Raw genomic sequence first — 22,601 nt, forward strand, 5'->3', positions numbered from 1 at the left:
TCGTGGTCCTTCATCCTACCCACCACCCCCTTCTTTTCAGTTCACGTGCAGCCGCGCGGACCGGGAGCCGGTCAGCCCCCCCACCCCCCGAGGGTCGCGCGCTCGCAGCATCAGCACAGCGGCGCGGGGGTCTAGAGCGCGGCGGACGGTTCGCGCGCGTTGCTGCTGCTGCTGCACAACAAAGGGCCAGGCTGTGGGCGGAGTGCGCGCGGCGGAGCATCCCTCCCTCGCGAGACGGTAGGAGCGTTTTCTTCCCCTTTTCAGAGACTAGTAGTCTAGCGCTGTGAGGCGGGTGCGTGGTATTGATCAAAGGATGCGCGCGACGCCATTGTCTTCGCGGCGCAGAGCGAGGAGCCTTGAGTTGAGCGCGGAGCGGCTGTGCTGCACCTGTCTGTCCTTCGTTATTCATTGCTGTCCTTGCTGTCCCCCTCCGTCCCTCCTTCTTCTCCTGGAACAGCTCTTTTGTTTGCTCCTCCGCGTTTTTCCGCCCTTTGAAACGTGCTGTTCTCTCGTGGTGCTCGTGCGCTGAGGTCACTGATGATGATGATGATGATAACCGAGGAAGAGTAGACCAGTCAGTCCTCCATTCGGTTCCATCATTCATCTGGTGCTCCAGTCCTGTTGTGACATCATGAGCCCTGAAGAGGCCTTTGTGTGTGTGTGTGTGTGTGTGTGTGTATGTATATGTATATACGCGCAGCAGGATACCCAGCAGACAGGCCTCCTTCACCTTCGCACAGAGGCGGCTCCGCGGTGGTGCGCACCTCGGATGTTCCTGCCGAGCCGCGTGTTCCTTTTGGCCCTGGTGACAACTCGCACACGCACGCTGAGCACACGCCTGACCCTTGCTCCGGCGCGTCCCTCTTCCACGTGTTCCCCAGGTGTGCGGAGGACACACACTTTGCTCGCTGTGTCCGCAGCACATAGAGCGCGTTTAAGTCGTGTGCTCGGCGTCCCGCGTGGCCGAAGCGAAGGTGATCTCGTGCCTGGAGCTGCGTGGGAGCAGCTGTGGCCCCACGAGGTGCGCGGAACGCGTCGCTCTTGAGCACGTGTGACGGCGGGCCGCGCGCGCACCGACGCGGAGCCTTTGGACCGAAGGGCGAAGGAGGGTGGGACGCCGGCCGCGGAGCTGTGCGGCCCGAGCCCGCGCTCCGCTCTTTGCACGTGAGCGCCAAGGCGGCCTTGTCGCTTGTGTCTCGATTCCTGTCCTCGACAGATAGGTGTTTGGGAGAGGATTCGCTCTTGGAAAAGCGTCCCTCGTCTCAGACCGGTGCGCATCGCTCTCCGTTTCCTACACAGCCCAATAAGCGTGACTCTCGCTCCTCTGTGTCTCGGTGAAAGATACGAGAGGAAAGAGGAGCTCTTCTTTCCCTGTCGACACAGGCAGCCCTTGGGTTAGAGAACGAGAAAGCCTGTTATTGTCATGGTCTTCATCATTATTGTCGTTATTGTCATTACTGTCACTGTGGGCGGGAAAAACGATGTGTTCCCAAACCAGTTTCCCCGAGTGTCGCTAGAACTGTGTAAAGCACCTGTGTGACCATCAGGCCGTGATTTCACACGCAGCGCCCCTTCTCTCCAGCACACAGCTGCAAACAGTCAGTAATGGACTTGATGTTGGGGGAAAAAGTAAGGGTGCAAACAGCACATTAAAATGAGCACATGAGGCCGTTTACTGTACACATTCTGATATTGTCCCGCGTTTGGTGTGTTGTGAGAACATTAAAGGGGCACCGTCACCGTCCTCTTTCTGTTCTTTCAGTCGCTTCGCTTCGCTGCTATGATGTGCGAGCTCTGCCACACCTCCTGCTCTAACTGCTTAGAGCTTTTGCCTTTGAACCCAAAGGTCACAGGTTCGATCCCCACCTCCAGCTGTAGGACCCTTGAACAAGGTACTTACCCTAAATTACTCCAGTAAAATGACGCAGCTGTACACATGGGTAAGTAATTGTAGGTACATTACCACTATAAGTCACTTTGGAGAAAAGCATCAGCTAAATGAATAAAAATAAGATTTGCTGCTAAAATGTGATCCGAGCTTCATCTAAATCAATAATAAAAGATGTTCTTGTTTAAGCAAAGAATGCACACAGTACTTTGCGATTCTGTATCTTGGTTAAAACAGTCAGGGTCATTCCTGGAGAAAGTTAGTGAACCCCCACCCTTACTAACCACTGGAAGCTCCTTTATTAGGAAGAGCCTCAACTACATAGTTTCTGTAGCTGCTGGAGAGACCTGCAGAGGACTTAGGAGGTGTTCTGGCCCCCTCCTCTGTACAGAACTGTTTCAGTCCATGGATACTTTGTGGGATTCAGGCTTGAACGTCCTGTCTGTGTTATGACAGATGAAGGTCAAATCGAATTGTAGGATCCATTCACACCAAAGTCCAGATTCTTCCAAAGGGCTCACAAACTCTTCCTCACACCTGTGCAACTCAAGTAGCTCTAGACTGAATGGTTGAGGGGCAAAGGCGCCAACTGTTGTGTTCCACAGAGCGCGCACGCTCTACGCGTCATCGACGTTGTGTATCACTCTGCTCTGCAACTAACACTTTTATTTGTCCTGCAACGTCTCTTTCTTGGGTTGTGTTCAACTGCGCACTCCCAATTATTGATGTTTCTGCACTTTTTTCAGTATCTGGAACCTCTGTCTCTGCCTCTGCCCTGTGATACAACAGTAAGGAGGTGAATATGAACTAGTGGCATCATTTTAAATCCACCGTTTTCCTCACGACCCAACTGCATGTAGTAAGAGCAGCAAACAATGTACAGTTACCTAATATGTACAGTTAATTACATATTTCTGTATTCATCTCGGGGGGGGGGGCACGGTGGTGCAGTGGGTTGGACCGGGTCCTGCTCTTCAGTGGGTCTGGGATTTGAGTCCCGCTTGGGGTGCCTTGCGACGGACTGGCGTCCCGTCCTGGGTGTGTCCCCTCCCCCTCCCCCTCCCCCTCCAGCCTTACGCTCTGTGTTGCCAGGTTAGGCTCTGGCTCCCCGCGAACCCGAATGGGACAAGCGGTTCAGAAAATGTGTGTATTCATCTCATATTTTGAAAAATACCAAGTATTTTTGGAGGAGGGCATAAATGCGATCCAAATGAGATTTGTCAAAGTGCAAGTGTACGAAGGAGAGCAGGGGGAGAATGTCCACAAGGAGGAAGTGCCACATGGCCCTCCTCGTACACTGTGAGGGTGACGGAGCTCCAGCACTTGCTAAAAGTGTTTCTTTCTAAGCCCCTGTCATAAATAAATACTGCAGGCTGTAAGTGGAGTAGTTGCCATGTGCCCCCCCCCCCCCCCCCCCCCCATTGTGCCACCAGGCTTGTCCTTAGGAAGGCCTCTATTGTGCGTCAGTGCGTCACCCCCTCAGAGTGCACAGCTCCGGTTTCTGCCCTCTTTCTATTAATACACGGTGGCTCGCACACGCACACGTGCACGCACCCCGACGGGTCCTCAGGGAGACACACGCCTTTGAAACGTGTGTGGCTGATGCTGATGTAGTGAAGCAGTGAGCTGGATCCTGGAGCCCGTCTTCATCCATCACTCTTGCTGCTTCCCGTCTGCTGTTTCGTCATAGTACTGGAGAGCAGGTGTGTGTGTGTGAAAGAGAGAGAAACATTGTGAACCCTTTTTTGGCTTCTAAAAAGTTATGACTTTCATCTCAGTCATAATGGAGACCTTCTGACTAACCTTGACCAACTGCTATTTTGCCCATTTCTCTTCCCATGGCTGTTTCAGTTCATCCATATTTATGATATGCTTTACGAATTGCTTCCGCCACATCGTGCCGCACTGATTCCGTAGGACTGAGGTCAGCATTCTTACTTGACTCTAAAATTCAGCATTTCCTCAGTTTAAGCCATTCTGTCATTGATTTACTCCTGCATTTGAACTCATTGTCAAGCTGCAAAATCAAAATCCTTCCAAGCTTCATGTCGTAGACTGATGGCCTGATGTTCTACTAAGAACTGCCAACCCTCCAGGCACTGAGGCAGAGAAGGAGCCCCACAACATGACACTCCCTCCACCAGTCTCCACTGTAAGGTACAGCCTCCATGGCTTATCATACAGCAACAATATCATTATTACTTGTAAACTGTTTTAGAACGGTTATTTAATCTAGAATGCCCGGGTGGGGGGCAGCCACTTGCCCTTGGACCTCCAGAGGTTTTTGTCTCCCTCGATTTTCAGTTTGGAGTTTTTGTTCCTTTCCCCCGTGGCCAGTAGACATACTTATAGCTCTATAAACGTATTATATTATGATAGTCAGTAGTCAACTGTCTTCTTTGTTTCTTATCTGGTGTGTTTGTTTTTCTTGCCTTATGCCTTTGTTAAAGTGCTCTGTGTCACTGCGTGAAGAAGAACTCTATGAAAATATACTGAATTTAATTGAATTATGGTGCACTTTTGGTACCGTTATGTAACGTTTTGCTTCCTTCAGACATAGAGACATGAGAAGCTTTGTCAAAAAGTTTTTCTTTATCTGTCCACACAAACTTGTTTCAGAAGTGCCGTGGAATATCCATGTGCATGTGTATCCAGTGTTATGATTTCTGAAGATAAACATTTCCCAGGTTATTTCTTTATTTAATTGCATTTTTCCCCCACTGTTATGTTTTGTAAAAAATGTCTACCTGGTTATGCCTTCAGACACATTGTATAGAGTCCCAAGATGGACACTTGATGGTTTAAGGATTCCTGTATTCCTGAATCAATTACGCTGCTCACACTAAGTGCACATGTAGTGGAAAACATGGTAACAATTATGCGGGATGAGTTCAAGTGCAAAAATATGGGTGTGCAAAACTGTGGCCAGTGCAGCTGCACAAGTTGTGTTTATTCTGGCCCTGTGTGTGTGTGTCCGTGTCCGTGTCCGTCCGTCCTGTCTCTCTGCTTTCGCTTCCTGCATTTGCCGGCATCAAATTCAAGACTCTGGTAACATCCTACAAATCATCATCAATGGATCTACTTGGAGAAAAGTGTCTTCATGAAAGACTCCTACAATTATTTGTGGGGAAAAGCAACTTCAAAGTGTTTTTCTTTCTTTCTTTCTCAAAAATGGATCAGTGCACAGTTTATATTTGAATGTGGAAGGAGGTCAGAGGGGATCCGCAGAAACATGTAAAATGTCAGTTTGAGCTGTGTGTGCCTGGACCTGGAGGGGGGGACGATATATGTGAGTTCTGTGTGTGTGAGAGATTCTTGTTGCGTGTTTATCTGTGTGTCTAGAACTCCTTCGTTTTCTGCCAGCTCCCTTTGGGAAGAGAAACAACAATTATTGATATCCTAGAAGAGACCGTATGAGACATGATCATTGGGCTCATTGATCTGTTGACTCTCAGGGCCTTGCAGTATCTTGCATCCTCTCTTGCAAGCACCATTCGACACACAGCGACACACAACCTGCGCAGAGCGACACCTGACACCAGCTGATGCCCCAGTTCCTACCTGGCATTCGGAGCTCCGGTTCCGCAGCCGTGGGGCGGTCGCAGTGAGGTGAGCGTTGTCCTCGTCCTCCTCCTCGTGGCCTCTGAATGAACAATTTCTTTCTTGCTGTATGTCGTCAGTGCTATTGAGGGGACACACCTTTACAGTGACGCCCCTGTTTCTCCCTGGACATGTACAGTAACACGGGATGTCAAGTAACACTGTCTTCACAAGGACACAGAGCACCAAAGGGTAGGTAACGTGGCGCTGCAGCTTTAGTGTCGCTCTTGCAGTATGTGACCGCTTTGTGACCGCTGCGTGTGTTCTTCTCAGCACACTGTTTTCATCCCTTCCGCAGCGCTCTGATCAGTGCTTTTTCTTGAAGCTCTCCAGCGTGGAAACAGAAAGCCACCGACCACATGACCTGGTCAAGGTGTTACTCAGTGTTCCTCTCACCCTGCAGCATGTTCCCCTCTGTTGTCACCAGGTGTCCCATAACTGCACACGTATACAACTGCCACTGACACACCGTGGACCACTGCAGTCTGTCTGCATTCTGCCTGGGGTGTATTTGGGGTTCAGGTGTACTTCAGAGGCACTGTTGGCTGAGGCCTCTGCGTGCACGCTATTTTGTGTGTGCGTGCGTGCGTGCGTGCGTGCAGGCACACACGCTCGCTGTTGGGTTTAGTGCGTCTCTCCTTGCTTTAGTTCCTGTGTGAGTTGAGAGCCTGTGAACACAACCCCACGGTTTGGCTCTCGGAGGAGACCACGTCTCAGCTGTGTTCTGAACGCGGTTCCAGGTCTGGACCGTGTGGCTCTGTGTTGCTCTCCACCTTTGTGCTTCTTACTGTAGGCGCTGCAGTCGCTGGACTAGATGCCCAGTTTGTGCTGCTGTCCATCGCCGGTCACACTGGTTCTGGGTACGAGTATGGGAGCGGAGCGAGCATGAGCTTGAGCTCGAGCTTGGCCGGCCAGAATGCCAGGCGGTGTCAGTTACAGAACAGCGCCTCGTTCAAACGGCTCGCTGAGCTCGTTGCCATGGAGGCTCCTTGGTTCCACATGGAAACTTATCATGCGTGTGAAAAAAACACTCAACTCTAGAGCCATTGTTGTGTTTGCAGGTGTCCGTGTCTCAGAGTCCTCCGTTCCCCTCTGTAGGCAGTGTCCGTGTGTACCATGGTATTCACACTTCTTCATCACCGTGTTCCTCAGCCATCCGCTGTGTTTCTGTAGCTCTTGTATTACCAGCTCAGATAAAAATGTTTGTTTCATTCTGTAAAGTTCTGTAAAGAGGTTGCTTAAATTCAGTTTTAATGGTATTTGCTCTTTTGTGCCTGACCTAAAATTTGTTTGCTGTGGAGGGAAAGTGACCTGCGTTTCCCCTCTGAGCCCACAGGTGGCGGTAAAGAGCAGTAAAAATCAGTGTGTGGAACCGCCTCCCTTCAACTCCCTGCCACAGTGTTTACAGCTCCTGAGTGTCAGTGATCAGTGACCACATGAGCAACTGTTCATCTTTATGGGATCAGCGACTCCACAGTGACATGACTCATTTGCATTTTCAGTCATTTCAAATTAGTGTTAATATGGCTCAAATGTGTACAGCGCAGTACTGATGCAGTCACGTCGACTGCTGATGAAACGTTTGCAGTCCAAATGCCAAGGTCGGCGAACAGCTGAACATCAATGAAACGTGTACGCTTTAGTTCAGTAGATTTTTTTTTTTTTTTTTTTTTAAATAGTGCACCCTCTGTCACTTCTGTGAGAAGAGTGCTAAGAATAAATTGAATCAATAAAAGTATTGAAATCTTGCAAAGTATTTTTATTTATTATGGCAAAAGCTGAGATCTTCACAGGACTCAAGGGGTGACTAGAAAGAGGGAATTCTGTGTTATCATGTTACCGATGAGGATTTTGGGACCCCCAGAGGTTTTTTCTCCCTCAACCTTCAGTTGGGAGTTTTTGTTCCTTTCCCCAGTGGCCAGTAGGTATACTTAACTCTATAATAAGTTAATAAGTTCTTCATTATGGTAGCCATTAGTTGACTGTCTTCTTTGTTTGTATCAGTTTTTCCTGCTGTATGCCTGTGTTAAAGTGCTCTGTGTCACTACGCGAGAAGAGCGCTCTATAAAAAATAAAAATAATAATAATAAATAATTTTGGAGTCACAAACAAAGCAAGGTTGCGAACAGTAAGCTGAGGTGCGCAAACACTCTGCTTTGGCCTAGGAAGACGTAGCGAAGGGTCCCCCCGTGACGCTCCTTGTGCCCCCTTGGACCAAGACGCTGTGATGCCCTCTACCCACCACCCCATTTGTCTGTCTGTTTCTCTGAAGCTTCTCTGGATCTGCAGCGTGTGTGTGGACACCAGCTATGTTCCCTCAGGTGTTCCTGCGGTGTTGCCCCGCTCACCTAGGTAACGACTCACCTGTGCTGTGCTCCCATCGTACACACAGCTGTGTTCGCTGGCATCGGCGCTGCAGTGTGTCCGCGCATGGGCCACACCACTGCATCGCCATGGTTTGCTGCTGTGGGACGCTGAGACACTGGGACGCGCGCTCCTCCTGGCTCCGCCCCTCGGTGTCTGGTGCATTTGGTGCATCCCGCAGGTTCTCTCCATTGTTGCTGCAGTGCACGTGTCGCGGTGTTTGCTCTCTGCCCTGCGCCGCAAAGCGCTGCACGAAGGTGTGTGCTCGTGCTGCAGGCCGTGTGTGTACGGTGGAATGTGGTTCGCACGCTATGCGTGTTGTGCGAGCAGCTGGTGCAAAACGTGCTTTGTCTCTCTCGCTTTGTGTTCCGTGTGATCGCAGAGCTCGTGGAATCGGAGCTGGAGGTCAGTGCTGCGACACGGACGCTGCCGGGACTCGGACCGGTTCCTAAAACTTTGCGCTGAAAAGTGTGTGTGGTGTGTATGGAAGCGAGAGGTATGCCAAGCAGTCAAAAACAGTGTACTAAAAGAGAAGTATCAGGCCGTGCATATCATGTTTGTTAAGGTTACAGTTTATAATGTCCTGAACCTCGACAAGTTTCGGCGTGAAGCGAGAAACACTCGACACGTGGATATAGATGCACCTTATTTAATACATTCATATTATTTGGTGTAACAGCATTTTGCCCAGTTACATGGTCATTTCAGTAGCGCTGTGAGGAAAAACTTTGTGAACCCTTCTGAAACATCCAGATTTGAACACAAAGGGCTCCTTCATCTGAGTCATAATTGTAAATAAAGACCAACTAAAAAGTCTAATTTTGTAACTTAGAAATTCTATGTGGTGGTAACAAAAGTTGCAGACAGTGCTTTACGTATCACTGTTGAAGAAATGGTTGAAACAGTCAGGGTCATTCCTGGAAAAAGTTAGTGAACCCCCACCTTGCTAACCACTGGAAGATCCATCCATCCATCTTCCTCCGCTTATTATTGGGAAGAGCCTCAACCAAATAGTTTCTGTAGCCGCTGGAGAGACCTGCAAAGCACTTAGGAGGTGTTCTGGCCCCCTCCTCTGTACAGAACTGTTTCATTCCATGGATACTTTTTGGGATTCAGGCTTGAACGTCCTGCTTCGGGTCCCATCGCAGCATTTCAGTGGGGTGGAGGTCAGGACTCTTGACTGGGCTGTTCTAAGATACAGAATTTCCTCTCTCTAAGCTGCTCTGTTGTTGACTTGCTCCCGTGTTCTGGGTCATTGTCACGTTGCACAAAGCTACATCTTCTGTGTCGTTGTTGCGGATCACAGACAAACATCCGGACACTGTGCTGTTCAGTTTTCTGATGCAACTTAAAATGTTTTGCTCCCTCAGTCATTGCAAGGCATCCAGACCCCGAGGCAGCAACGTTGCCCCACAGCATTACACTCCCTCCACCAGACTTTACAGCTGGGAGGAACTTTTGGTGCTGATGTGCAGGGGTTTGTCTTGTCCAGTCTTAATGCTCTGTACAGTTACTGGAAAGTTCAGCTTTTGTCTCATGTGTTCACAGAACATTGCTTGAGTAGTACAGTGGAACTTGCCTGGTGGTGTTCGGTGACTTCAAGACAGACATCAATGTTTTTTGGAGAGCGGTGGTTTCCCGTGTAGTGACCTCTCAAGAACACCACACCTTGCTTAGTGTTTTTTCTCACAAAAGACTCATGAACACAGAGGTTATCAAGTGCAAGAGATGGCCGCACACCCTTAGCTGTCAGCCTGGGGTGCGTTTTCCTTAGAACAGTGTACAGAGTGCTCTGGCACTGATCTTTTCAGGATGTCCACTCCTAGGGGGTCAATCGGTGGTGCTGAATGGCTTCCATTTCTAAACTGTCTCCCTGACTGTGGACTAATGGAGGCCTAATCTTTAGAAATCCTTCTGTAGCCCTTTCCAGTCTTATGAGCTTCTACAGCTCTTCTTTTGAGCTCCTCTGAAATCTTTATGGACTAATCCCATTCAGGGTATACCCCCCCAACAGTCTTGCGCCCGATGCTTCGGTTCACTGCGACCCTGTTCAAGGCTAACAGTTAATGAAATTGGATGGATGGATCTAGATCAGGTAAGCAAAGCTTTGTGGTTTGTTTGATATGGCAGTGCAGTTCAAAGCACACCTGAAGTGACAAGAACACCTGAATCCAACTGCCCTCTTTTCAAGATGTCGTTATCATAGAGGCTCACAAACTTTTCCATCAGTGGCCTTGACTGTTTGAACCATTTGTCTGAGAAAGATATGGATATGGAAACATTGTGCATGTAGTTTATTAAAACCCACAGTGGCACATTCCAACACATGGAAAAGTGTATCGCAGCCAGGTTGGCGTTTGATCAATTATCTTTCATTTTTTTAAAAATTTGTAAACCATAATAAACTCTCTGCAGGCTGTAGTTTGAACACTGCTGGCCTAGATCAATGTTATGACCGTTGGACAAAGGAGCAAATGCTATATTTTTGCTTTTGGAACAAAGACAAAAGCCATCGATGGAACACAGAACACCAGCCATTAACTTGTGGTGGGCAGAGTGCATTGCAGCTTTGATCAATTCCTTTATCGTGTTGTTGTTATTATTTCTTACAGATAAATTGTATTACGATGGCGGCAGATACCCAGGATGCTCATTTAGAGGTACCTGAAAATCCAGGTAAATATAGAGTAAGAGGACCTCACCTCAAAGGGACAGTGCTGCTTCTGTTTTTCTCCCTCTCTCACTTTTAAACGCTCTACTGATGACAATGATGATAACTATCTGACACATAAATTCTTTGCTTTTGTCTCTCTTTCTTCCTTTGTCTTCACTGACTGTCCCTTTAAGGGATGCATGTGTCTGGTTGCAGTGATGCTTTTATTCCAATGCAAAGATGATAAAATCATTATCTCCTGTCTTTATGGCTTGCTGTGCAGTTTTTTTTCCCCACTGTTTTTTATTAGAATTTGAATAAAACTGGCATGGACTTCATTTCAAGCTCAGAAGGGATCAAACTGAGAAAAGATAAAGGCAATGGAACACAACCTGCCATTGATCAGCTGTTTCTCATGGATTGATGATAAAATACCAAACAAGTTTCTGAGGGCAGCAGGTGACGAGGAGGTGTCATCAGTTCAAATGACTCTGGTTCCTTACCCGAAATGGGTACAATAAAAATTACCCAGCTGTACAAATGGGTAAATGTTTGTAAGTTGCTTTGCAGAAAAGCATCAGATAAATGTAGAATAATAATGTCTGAGAGGAAGGCTGTGATGTCTGAGGAAACATCTGTATCTCCGGGGGAAAGGAGAGGAAGAGCTGGGTATCGTCGCCATAGTAGTGGGAGGCGATGACAAGACTGAGGGAAGAGGAGTACATGGAGAAGAGTAGGGGGCCCAGTACTGAGCCCTGTGGAACACCAGTCGAGAGAGGCTGAGCAGATGATCGGGAGCCACACCAGACCACTTGGTACGATCTAGCTGACAGGTGGGACTCGAACCCGTTCAGTGCTCTTCCTTGATGGCAAACTGTCCAAGAGAGGAGAGTAGAACGCAGCGGTTGACAGTGTCCAGTGCTGCAGACAGGTGGAGGAGGACGAGCACCGAGGAGAGGGAGGCGCTCTAGTTGACCGGAGAGTGCCCGGCACTGTGAGAAGAGCTGTCTCGGTGGAATGAGCGACCTTGAATCCGGAGTGATTACTGTCAAGGAGATCATTCTGGGCGAGTAGTGCAGACAGCTGGTCACAGGTTCCAGAGTTTTTGGTGGAAGAAGGAGGACAGAGACTGGCCTGTAGTTCTGTGTACAGTATATACAATAAATAAGACGGTTAAACACATGGCCATTTAATCTCTCTGCTGCTCTCCTTCTATGGAGCCAATGTGTTTTACCTGGATTCATCCATCTATCCATTTTCTTGCCCGCTTGTCCTATAAGGGTTGTGGTGGTAACTGGGAGAGCAGAGAGGCCCAGAAGTCCCTGTCTCTCGCAGCTTTCTCCAGCTCAACTCGGGGGATCCCCAGCCACTCGCAGGTCAACTGGGAGATATAATCTCTCCAGCGGGTCCTGGGCCGACCTCGGGGCCTCGTCCCAGTTGGCCGTGCCTGGTATACCACAGGGGGCATTCTTATCAGATGCCCAGACCACCTCAACTGGCTCCTCTCAATGCGGAGGAGTAGCGGGGTGTAGAGTTCTTCCCGCGTGGCTGAACTTCATCCACAAAAAGCAGAGACATCAGCTGCCGGCCCCCACATAGAATGCCCTTCTGACCTCGGCTGCACCTTGATATCCTATCCATGAAAACCACAAACAGGAGTGGGGACAAGTACAACCTTGGCGGAGTCCAGCACCCACGTTGAACAGGCTTGACTTAAGGCCGAGTATGCGAACACAGCTCTTGCTCCATGTATACAGAGACTGAATGGCCCGCAATAGTGGCTCCGGCACCCCATACTCCCTAAGCAACTCCCACAGAATTTCTCGGGGAACATGGTCATAGGCCTTCTCCAGGTCCAGAAAACACTTGTAGACTGGATTAGCGAACTCCCATGCCCCCTCAATTATCTGTGAGAGGGTTAAAAGCTGGTCCGCTGGTCCACTGTTCCACAGCCAGAACAGAATCCACATCGTTCCTCTTCAATCCAAGATTCAACTATCAGCCAAAGCCTCCTTTCCAGCCATCTGGCATAGACTTTCCCAGGGAGGCTGAGAAGTCTGATACCCCGATAGTTGGCACACACTCTCCGGTCCTCTTTCTTAAAGATAGGCACCACCACCCCAGTTTGCCAATCCGAAGGCACTGTCCCCGAGGTCCATGCAACATTGCAGAGGTATATCAGCCATGACAGCCCCACAACATCCAGGGCCTCAAGCAATTTCGACCGAATCTCATCCACCCTTGGTGCTTTGCCACTGCGAAGCTTTCCAGTTACCTCAGTGACTTCCACCAGGGAAATGGACTTTGATACCCCAGAAGCCTCTGGCCCTGACTCCTGTAAGGGAGGCATATCTCCCAGGTTTAGGAGTTCCTCAAAGTTTCCTTCCATCTTCCTACAATGTCCTCATTTCAGGTCAGAGTTTCTTCACCTTTGCTGAGCACAGCTTGGGCAAAGCTCCTCCGACCCTCCCTGAGCCGACCAAAAGTAATTTTCCATGGCTTCTCCATACTCGTCTCATGCTCCGGATTTTGCTTCTGCAACTGCAGCCGCTGCTGCCTTTTTTGCCTGCCGGTACCTATCTGCTGAGTCAGGAGTCCCTAGAGCCAACCAGGCCCTAAAGGCCTCCTCCTTCAGGTTGACGGCTTCTCTCACTACTGGTGTCCACCAGTGGGTTCTTGGGTTGCTGCTGTTGACTGGCACCAACAACCTTTTGGCCACAGCTGTGGCTGGCTGCTTCCACAATGGAGGTTTTGAACAGGGTCCATTCAGTTTCCCTGTTCCCTGCCTCCTGTGGGACATGGAAGTTCTCACGGAGGTGGGAGTTAAAAATCATTCCGGACAGGGTCCTCTGACAGTTTTTCCCAGCACACCCTCACTGAATTATTGGGTGTACCGGGTCTGTCCATCATTTTTCCCCGCCATCTGATCCAGCTCACCACCAGATGGTGATTGGTTGACAGTCCCCCAGCAGGACTGTGCGGTCTGTAGGTGGGGCCCTGTCCAGAACCCCACCCGCTCTCTCCAAGAAGGTTGAATATGCTGAAGTGCTGTTTGGTGCATAAGCACACACAATGGTCAAAGTTTTCCTCTCTGCGACCTTAAGTCGATCGAGGCGACCCTCTCATCCTCCGGGACAAATTCCAACTGTACAGCAGCCAGCCGGGGGCTTGTAAGTATCCTCACACCCACCCGGCACCTCTCACCTTATGCAACTCCTTAGTAGGAGAGAGACCACCCCCTATGGAAGAGTTTGGTTCCAGGGCCGACACTGTGAGTGGAGGTGAGCCCAACTATATCCAGTTGGTATCTCTCAACCTCCCGCACCAGTTCCAGCTCCCCCCCCCACCGGGGTTACATTCCATGTGCCAAGGGCCAGTTTCTGCCGTGAGGGTCTGTGACACCATGTGCCACCCTGCCCCCTCCTGCTGCTTAAAAGGCATTGCACCCAGCCCCCATGTTGGACCTTGTGGGTGGTGGACCGATATGACCCCCATGTTGCCTTTTTGGGCTGGGCCTGGCCGGGTTTCGTGGGCTTTTTGGATCATGTTGGTCTGGATCTTCACTCCAGACCTGTTTGCCTTGGGAGATCCTACCCACTGCTCCTGATGATATAGCTCTGGAGATCCCTAGATCACACAAGCCTTTCCGCCATGACAAGGCCTCAATCCAGGGAGGGTTTTACCTGGATTACCCCAGTAAAATATTTTGCATCTTTAGCCCATTTGGATAAAAGCCTTTGATTTTAATATGTTCTAAGTGAATTTTAAACTTTTTTTTACTTCTACTGTAATTTTTCTGTCAAAGCTGTTTTGTACCTGCAGGTTTTGCACATGAACGGAACTTGTATTATTATTAACTGGGATTGAAATCATTTAGCAGCGAGGAAAAGAAACTGAAATGAATGCTCTTTGTGTTCTCCTTTACTCTCTGTTCACCTTTTCCTGGATCAGCTTCTGTGTTCTGCCCCCCATGACCCGATTGCACTCCTCATGTTCACCTGGAGCTGGTGGTTGATCTTGAGCTACTCTGGTCACGCTAGGGTGGAGCGGTGCTCTTACTGCATACAGTGGTAAAACGCGTGTCTTTGTGTTCATGTTTGATGTTGGATGCCAGCAAGGGTCACTTTTCCCCCTTTTTCCACCTGGGTCCTGTAGTGACAGGTTTGGGCTCAGCGCTTCCACACATTTCATCCTGCTGACGGATCACCACACTGCTCACTGATGTGGCTCGAGGGCTCTGTGTGATGAGCATGTTTTCAGGCTGATGATCCTGGTCTCTCCTGGTCCTCATCACATCCAGACATCTTCATAATCATGCACCGGGCGCCATGGCTGCACAGCTGCGGACATGCGTGTCTCTTCACGTCACAGTGCCCCCATTTACCCCTGCCCTGCCTGCTTGCTGAGCTCCACGTGTGTCCACATTTCAGACGCACGGCTCACTGATAAGCTGACTCTCGGGACTCTCCTGTCACCCGTGTCCTGCAGAGCAAAGGCGACAGGGCAGATTGCAGCCCTTCAAGCGCTTGTTCTGCAAGAGGAAGAAGAAGGAGCGGGACAGCTGCTTCCCAGAGGTGGGGCTGAAGGCCAGCAGCTCCACGGGTGACGTGTGTAACGGGTTCTTCGACGATGACGGAACCAAGCAGCATCTGAGGTAAAGGCCCCACTGTGAGCTGTGCTGCTTCGGCACACGTCTGTGGTGTGGAATCAATAACGGTCATGGCTGCCTGAGCACCATCTTGGTGTCAAGGTTGAGTTCAGGGCTTAGCTGCATTCTGTGCTCAGCATGCGTGTTGTGGTCCCTGGAAGCAGTGCAGCCAGCCACCGGTTAGCTATCTCCGAGACACGTCCAAAAGCACGGGGCTGCTCGCACCCTGACCCCTCACGTGCCCTGCGTGTCTAGCGCGTGATCCTGCCGGTCGGAATCCCTCACGAGTTGCGTTTGTGTTTGTGCAGGGAACTGAAGGCCCTCGGCTACAGGGCTGTGTCGCACGACAGTGTGTTTGTTCCTGAGGGGCCTAACGGAGCAGAGAGCATGTCTCAGGAGAATGTGTCAGACAGAGTGAGGAGCCTGCAGGTGGGGTGCGCCCGTGCGCGCGCACACACGCGCGCACACACACACACAGAGCACCAGGAGAGTATGACACCTTGCACTGTTGCAGTAATTGATGAGTATGGATATTTATGCACTGCATGCCTGTCAGCAATGTACACTGCGGGGTGGCGCCGCTTCGCTCAAAGACGTGAACGCAGCCCCCGTTACACATGATACGAAAAATGGTATGCCATTAAAGCGCACATGCTGTTAACCAGGCAAGGACTGTATGTCACAGTGACATTTTGGTTTAATTGTCACTGACGTTCAGTACTTTTTTACCGTACCTGACATGTAAGCAGCTGTGGTGGGAGTGGTACTGGGTGGAGCTGTCAGCGGCACGAGGAACTGTGAACGTGCTCTGAATTGGGACACCTGGTGGTGCAGTGGTTAGAATTACTGCCTTTGGACTCAAAGGTCACAGGTTCAATTGCCATCTCTGGCTGTAGTACCCTTGAGCAAAGTACTTACCCTAAATTACTCCAGTAAAATTAGCCAGCTGTACATATGGATAAATAATTGTAAGTAGCTTAATGTTGTAAGTCACTTTGGAGAAAAGCATCAGCTTAATGAGGGAATGTAAATATGCATTTGGGAGATGTGTGGTTCTCACTGTCTCCACAAAACTAGAAGCAAATAGCACAGAGCATCAAGTTTGGGCAGAAGGTCTCATCCCTGAGCAAGAGTGACGATGCAGATGACAGCTCTGATGAAGAGGGGGCACCCAGGAGGTCTTTGCAGGTGTCAGCCCAGGTGGAAGCAGAGCCAGCGGATGTCAAGGTAACATGATCTGCAGCCCACACAGAGTGGGGGGCATGTTGTGCCATCCCTCGTCCACATGAGCATCGCTCTCAGGAAACGGACCAACAGACAGGCTCCTGTCTTTTTCACATACACACATACGCGCAGAGCTCCATGCGTGAAGACAAGTGGAAACGGTTCCACTCCCCACAGTAAGATGAGGGTCAAACAATTCAGAAAGGTAGCCCATTTCAAAGTGGAGTGGGATGTAATGTACCGTGTTAATGCATAATGTAACTAATGCGCTTCACAATGACGCTTGTGAAAGCTGCAGATTTATCTGCTAACTCCGTATTGTACTGGACTCCGTGCTGTTCCACAGTATGGATCTTTTGAACTGTGCTCAACTGCTGGTGTTCAGGTTGGAGCTGAAGGTGCCGTCCAAAGTGGCTTCCAGGCCGAGCCCCAGAGTGGGCTCCACAGTGGCTCCATGAGGACACCGGTGAAGTCCCCACGGTCCAAACGAGCACCTCCGGCAGCCGGCACTATAGAGTCCGTCAATCTGGACTCCGTACCCCTCTTATTCTCCTGCCTCGACAGCAGCGCTGCCAGACACAAGCTCTCTGTGAAACCCAAGAACCAGAGGCTGTCCCACAAGCACAGGCGCTTTACCCAGGTGAGAATCTCAGGAAGTGACGTCACAAATCATGGAGCGGTTACAGTTCCTTCCATATTTTCTCATTTCGGTCTTTCGATTTGCATTTTTAAATAAAATAGAAATAACAGAAAAAATGAAAATATCCTTGCATGTTCCCAAGAGCTTTGTAGTTAAAAATCCGCTAGGATGAAATGTGATGAAACACACTGATCAGATCAACACTTTCTATAAATGGAGTAAGTTGGGAGAGACTGTGGTACAGTTCTTTGATAAATGATGTAATTAAAGTATCAGAATAAGGTGTGTGTTGCAGTAAAGAAAAACAGATGGGAGGAGACTTGTGGTTCCCTGTTTCTGCAGGACACGCAGAACATGTGCCCCACTGAGGGGCTGCAAGAGGAGAGTGAGGCACAAAGCCCTGCACATACAATCAGCAACAGATCCAGAGCAGAGGGAGAAGCACCTTCGTGGTCAGAAGATGAACATCTCAGCACATTTCCAGAGAAATCAAATAAACCAAAGCTTCAGGCAGAGACAAGCTCATTGGATGTTGACTGGAGATGTGTAGAACAGCAGGAGACCAGGAGGGAGTTGGAATCAGAGGGAAACATACAAAATGCAGAGGAAGAAATGAAGCAAAAGCAGAGAAAAGGGGAAGAACTAAAAGTGCATGAAACAGAGGAGAGAAAAAGGGGGGAAGAGAAGAAGGTCACATTGAGAGAGGAGGAAGAGACTAAGAGAAGGAAAGATGAGGACGGGGGAGAAGAACAAAGCAGAAATGAAGAACTGAGGCAGCAGGAAATGTTAACGGAACTCCAGCATTTGAAAGGCGAGAGGCTGCGAACTGAGGAGGAAAGCAGGAGGAAGAAGAAAGAGGAGAAGAGGCTTCATGAGTTAGAAGAGCAGAGGGTGCAACGAGACAGAGAGGAAGAACAACAAAGACAGGCAGAGAAGAAGAGAATGGAGGAGGAGGAGGAGAGGCAACAGCAAGAGCAAGACAAACAGCTGGAAGAGGCTGAAGAGCAAAAATGTCCCAGTGAGGTAAGTCCAGTGGAAAAAGCCCGGCACTGTTCAGAAGAGGGAACTCAACCCAAGGAATGGAAACGGAAGGCTGAGGAGCTCCGCTGGAAAGAGATGGAGGAGCGGCAGAGGCCTTTCACCTTCAAAGTGTCATCTGGAGAGAAACAGATCCTATTCCAGCGAGTCAATCTGTCACCTGTGACGCCCTCCAGCCAACAGGGCAGCTCTAATGAGTCAAAACTGTCCAAGAGTCCACCTGTGGGGTCCACAGAGTCACCCACCCTGCCTTCCTCCCTGTTCGTTCCCCACACGGCCATCCTTGTGACTGGGGCTCAGCTCTGTGGAGCTGCAGTGAACTTGGACCAGATAAAAGATCCTGCTTGCAAGTCGCTCCTTGGTCTGACGGAGGACAAGAAGGCAATGGGGCTTCCCTTGAACAAAGGGCCCGGTAAGAACTCACCGGAGCGCAAGTCCACCAAAACCAAATCCCTGAACGAGTCTTCCGCTGATCAGTCGAGCTCTGCAGTGCTAGCAGAATGGGCCACTATTCGCTCCAAGATCTTCAAACGAGCTGAAAACGGGAGTGTCGAGGATAAGGACACACGGCACCTGAACCAGCCCTTGAGTGAAGATCTCAGTCGGAAACCGGTCTCCGTTTCCCACAGTAACCTCCGAAAAACCGTATCTGCGAATGCAAAGTTCTCCATTACACCGGCTCGACAGAAATTTCCAGATTCCAGCAAGGCCTCCGAGGCATTGAATCACATAGAGAAGGATGGTGGGAACACCAAGTCTTCCTCTCCTGACACAGGATCCCCTCCTCCGGTATCCCCAGGTGAAAAGTCTCAGAGCAGGGTCAGTAAGACGGTGCGGATTCTGGACAGAACAGAAGGATGCGTGTTTGCCAAAGACCTCCCGTCCTTCCTGGTGCCCAGCCCTCCTCATGTGTCCCCTAGGATTAGGTCGCAGTCAGAAGCCCTGAGTCCTGCAGACTCAGACTCTAGCTCCGACAGCAAAGGCCAGAGCAGTGAAGACAAGGCTTCCCCATTCGGCATCAAGCTGAGGAGAACAAACTACTCCCTGCGCTTCCGCAATGATCAGCCCGTGGAGAAAAGGAAGAAGCGCTACAGTGCCGGCGACAGCTTTGATGGAATTCCAGCTCCTCTGACCTCCATCGACGCCGACTCTGACACCTCGGTGCTGTCAGACAAATCTAGCCCCTCGTCTCCCCTCCGTAACGTGTTGGGAGCAGCTGTGGGGCGACTCTCTCATGTGGCTGTGGGCTGCGACAGCGACAGGCTGCTCTCCAGGCCGATGCACCACAAGCCACTGGTAGCTCCAAAGCCCGGCAGCGGCACCCCACCATCCTCCTCGCAGAGTCCAGATGACAGTGCAGCACCAGGCGCAGCTGGAACCTCCAATGCTCACATGGGAAAGCGGGAAACGGGAAAGGGCCAGGAGAGCTCTGGTCTGCAGCCAAGAGCCCAGCAGGCGGAAGATGGACCCAAGGAACGCAAGTCTTTCTTCCCAACCATCAGCATGCCGTGGAGGGAGAAAGGGGACCGAAGAGCTGAGGTCCTCAGGCGAGGTGAGTGGCAGCTTCGTCGTAACCAAGTGCGCCCTTATGCTGTACACACACGGTGAGTCTACCTTTACAGGTTACGATGAGTACCTTGCGTTACCCTTTGAGACTGTAGGCCTCCTGGGGAATGGTCATCACCAAGTCTGTAGTTCAACAAGTGTTTCACTTCTAATAAGACTGTTTCTGAGAAATTGCTGATGGCCTCGATGTCCGGTTGAACCTTGGCAAAATTGAAAAGTATAGTCAGAAATACTACTTGAGTAAAAGTGCTGTTATTTTCAAAACAAAATTACTCAAGGAAAATTGCTTTGTGCAGAAATGTACTTGAGTTTAAAAAAAAAAAAAAAAAAAAAAGCATCAGGTCAAAAACTTGATACTTTCACTTGCTTTGGAGAAAAGAACGAGATAAATGAATAAATATAAATATTGTCAGTCAGACTAATCAAATACAGAATAAAGGCTACAGTCTGTTAGGTGTTTATTAGCTAATATTTATCTGGTGTTGTGGTCCAAGACAACTTATACAAAGCTACTTAGTTATTCACCATTTATAAAACATGGTCTTCGGTGGGCTCACCACCTGCCGGAGAGGACGTAAGAGGCCGGTGCATTGTGATTTGGGTGGTGGTCGGGGCCGAGTGCCCGGCCGACCCAAACCTCAGGCGCCAACTCTGGCTTTTGGGACTTGGAATGTCACCTCACTGGCGGGGAAGGAGCCTGAGCTAGTGCAGGAGGTTGAGAGATACCGTCTAGATATAGTCGGGCTCACTTCCACTCACAGCTTGGGTTCTGGAACCACTCTTCTCGACCAAGGGTGGACTCTCCACTATTCTGGCGTTGCCCAGGGTGAGAGGCGGCGAGAGGGTGTGGGCTTATTAATAGCCCCCCCAGTTCAGCCGCCATGTGTTGGAGTCTACCCCGGTGAACGAGAGGGTCATCTCCCTGCGCCTTCGGGTCAGGGAAGAGTCTCTCACTGTTGTTTGTGCTTATGCGCCTAGTGGCAGTGTAGAGTACCCGGCCTTTTTAGAGTCCCTGGGGGGCGTGCTGGAAAGCGCTACTGGGGGACTTTAACGCCCACTTGGGCAGCGACAGTGACACCTGGAGGGGCGTGATTGGGAGGAACGGCCTCCCTGATCTGAACCCGAGTGGTGAGTTGTTATTGGATTTCTGTGCTAGTCACGGTTTGTCCATAACGAACACCATGTTCATACATAAGGGTGTCCATCAGTGCACTTGGCACCAGGACACCCTAGGTCGGGGGTCGATGATCGACTTTGTAGTCGTTTCTTCTGATCTTCGGCCATATGTTTTGGACACTCGGGTGAAGAGAGGGGCTGAGCTGTCAACTGATCACCACCTGGTGGTGAGTTGGATTCGATGGCGGGGGAAAAAGCTGGACAGACCTGGCAGGCCCAAACGCATAGTGAGGGTCTGTTGGGAACGTTTGGCGGAGGCCCCTGTCAGAGAGGTCTTCAACTCCCACCTCTGACAGAGCTTCAACCAGGTCCCGAGGGAGACTGGGGACATTGAGTCCGAATGGACTATGTTCCACACCTCCATTGTTGGAGCGGTGGTTCGGAGCTGCAGCCATACAGTCTCCGGCGCCTGTCGCGGCGGCAATCCCCGAACACGGTGGTGGACACTGGAGGTAAGGGATGCCGTCAAGCTGAAGAAGGAGTTCTATCGGGCCTGGCTGGCTCATAGGACTCTTGAAGCAGCTGACGGGTACCAGCGGGCCAGACGGAACGCGGCTCTGGCAGTCGCCACGGCAAAAACTCGGGCCTGGGAGGAGTTCGGCGAGGCCATGGAGGAAGACTTTCGGTCGGCCTCAAAGAGATTCTGGCAAACCGTCCGGCGACTCAGAGGGGGGAAGCGGTGTTCCGCCAACACTGTTTACAGTGGAAGTGGTGCGCTGCTGACCTCAACTGAGGATGTCCTCGGGCGGTGGAAGGAGTACTTTGAGGATCTCCTCAATCCCTCCGACACGCCTTCCGTAGAGGAAGCTGAGGCCGGGGACTCGGAGGGGGACTCGTCCATTACCCTGGCTGAAGTTGCTGAGGTAGTCAAAAAACTCCTCGGTGGCAAGGCTCCGGGGGTGGATGAGATTCGCCCCGAGTTTCTCAAGTCTCTGGATGTTGTGGGGCTGTCTTGGCTGACACGCCTCTGCAGCATTACGTGGAGTTCGGGGACGGTGCCTCTGGACTGGCAGACCAGGGTGGTGGTCCCTCTTTTTAAGATGGGGGACCGGAGATTGTGTTCCAACTATAGGGGGATCACACTCTTTAGCCTCCCTGGGAAAGTCTATGCCGGAGGAGAATCCGACCGATAGTCGAACCTCGGATCCAGGAGGAGCAATGCGGTTTTCGCCCTGGCAGTGGAACACTGGACCAGCTCTATACCCTCACTAGGGTGTTGGAGGGTTCATGGGAGTTTGCCCAACCAGTCCATATGTGTTTTGTGGACTTGGAGAAGGCATTCGACTGTGTCCCTCGTGGCAACCTGTGGGGGGTACTTTGGGATTATGGGGTTCAGGGCTCGCTGCTGTGGGCTGTTCGTTCCGTGTATGACCGGAGCAGGAGCTTGGTTCGCATTGCTGGCAGTAAGTCAGACCTGTTCCCGGTGTATGTTGGACTTCGCCAGGGCTGCCCTTTGTCACCGATTCTTTTCATTATCTTCATGGACTACTTCTAGGCGCAGCCAGGGAACAGAGGGTGTCTGTTTTGGTGGCCGCAGGATCTCGTCTCTGCTTTTTGCGGACGATGTGGTCTTGTTGGCTTCATCGAATCAAGACTTGCAGCGTGCACTGGAGAGGTTTGCAGCCGAGTGCAAAGCGGCGGGGATGAGAATCAGCACCTCCAAATCCGAGGCCATGGTTCTCAGTCGGAAAAAGGTGGATTGCCCTCTTCGGGTTAGGGGGGAGCTCCTCCCTCAAGTGGAGGAGTTTAAGTATCTCGGGGTCTTGTTCACGAGTGAGGGAAAAATGGAGCGGCAGGTTGACAG

The 22,601-nt window shown here is 50.6% G+C and overlaps 1 protein-coding gene across 9 annotated transcripts in view; it reads left to right on the forward strand.

The window, feature by feature from the left end:
* cracd (capping protein inhibiting regulator of actin dynamics) overlaps window positions 1-22,601 on the forward strand; it is a 27,936-nt gene continuing 5,335 nt past the window's right edge. For 3 of the 9 annotated variants that reach the window (XR_003797905.1, XR_003797909.1, XM_029254776.1), the window contains exons 1-8: window positions 5,476-5,497; window positions 5,628-5,680; window positions 10,465-10,528; window positions 14,994-15,159; window positions 15,462-15,582; window positions 16,231-16,380; window positions 16,763-17,017; window positions 17,360-19,607. Coding sequence is in view for 1 of the 9 variants with exons in the window: in XM_029254776.1 (XP_029110609.1) it covers window positions 10,480-10,528; window positions 14,994-15,159; window positions 15,462-15,582; window positions 16,231-16,380; window positions 16,763-17,017; window positions 17,360-19,607 (2,989 nt within the window). In the remaining 8 variants the exon portion in view is untranslated. Of the gene's footprint in view, window positions 238-1,110; window positions 1,165-5,343; window positions 5,498-5,627; window positions 5,681-7,528; window positions 7,841-10,464; window positions 10,529-14,993; window positions 15,160-15,461; window positions 15,583-16,230; window positions 16,381-16,762; window positions 17,018-17,359; window positions 19,608-22,601 lie in introns of those variants that run through there. The other 6 variants (XR_003797910.1, XR_003797911.1, XR_003797907.1 and 3 more) reach the window with 6 other exon arrangements.

Source organism: Scleropages formosus, chromosome 9, assembly GCF_900964775.1.
Source record: "Scleropages formosus chromosome 9, fSclFor1.1, whole genome shotgun sequence".
Classification (NCBI taxonomy): domain Eukaryota; kingdom Metazoa; phylum Chordata; class Actinopteri; order Osteoglossiformes; family Osteoglossidae; genus Scleropages; species Scleropages formosus.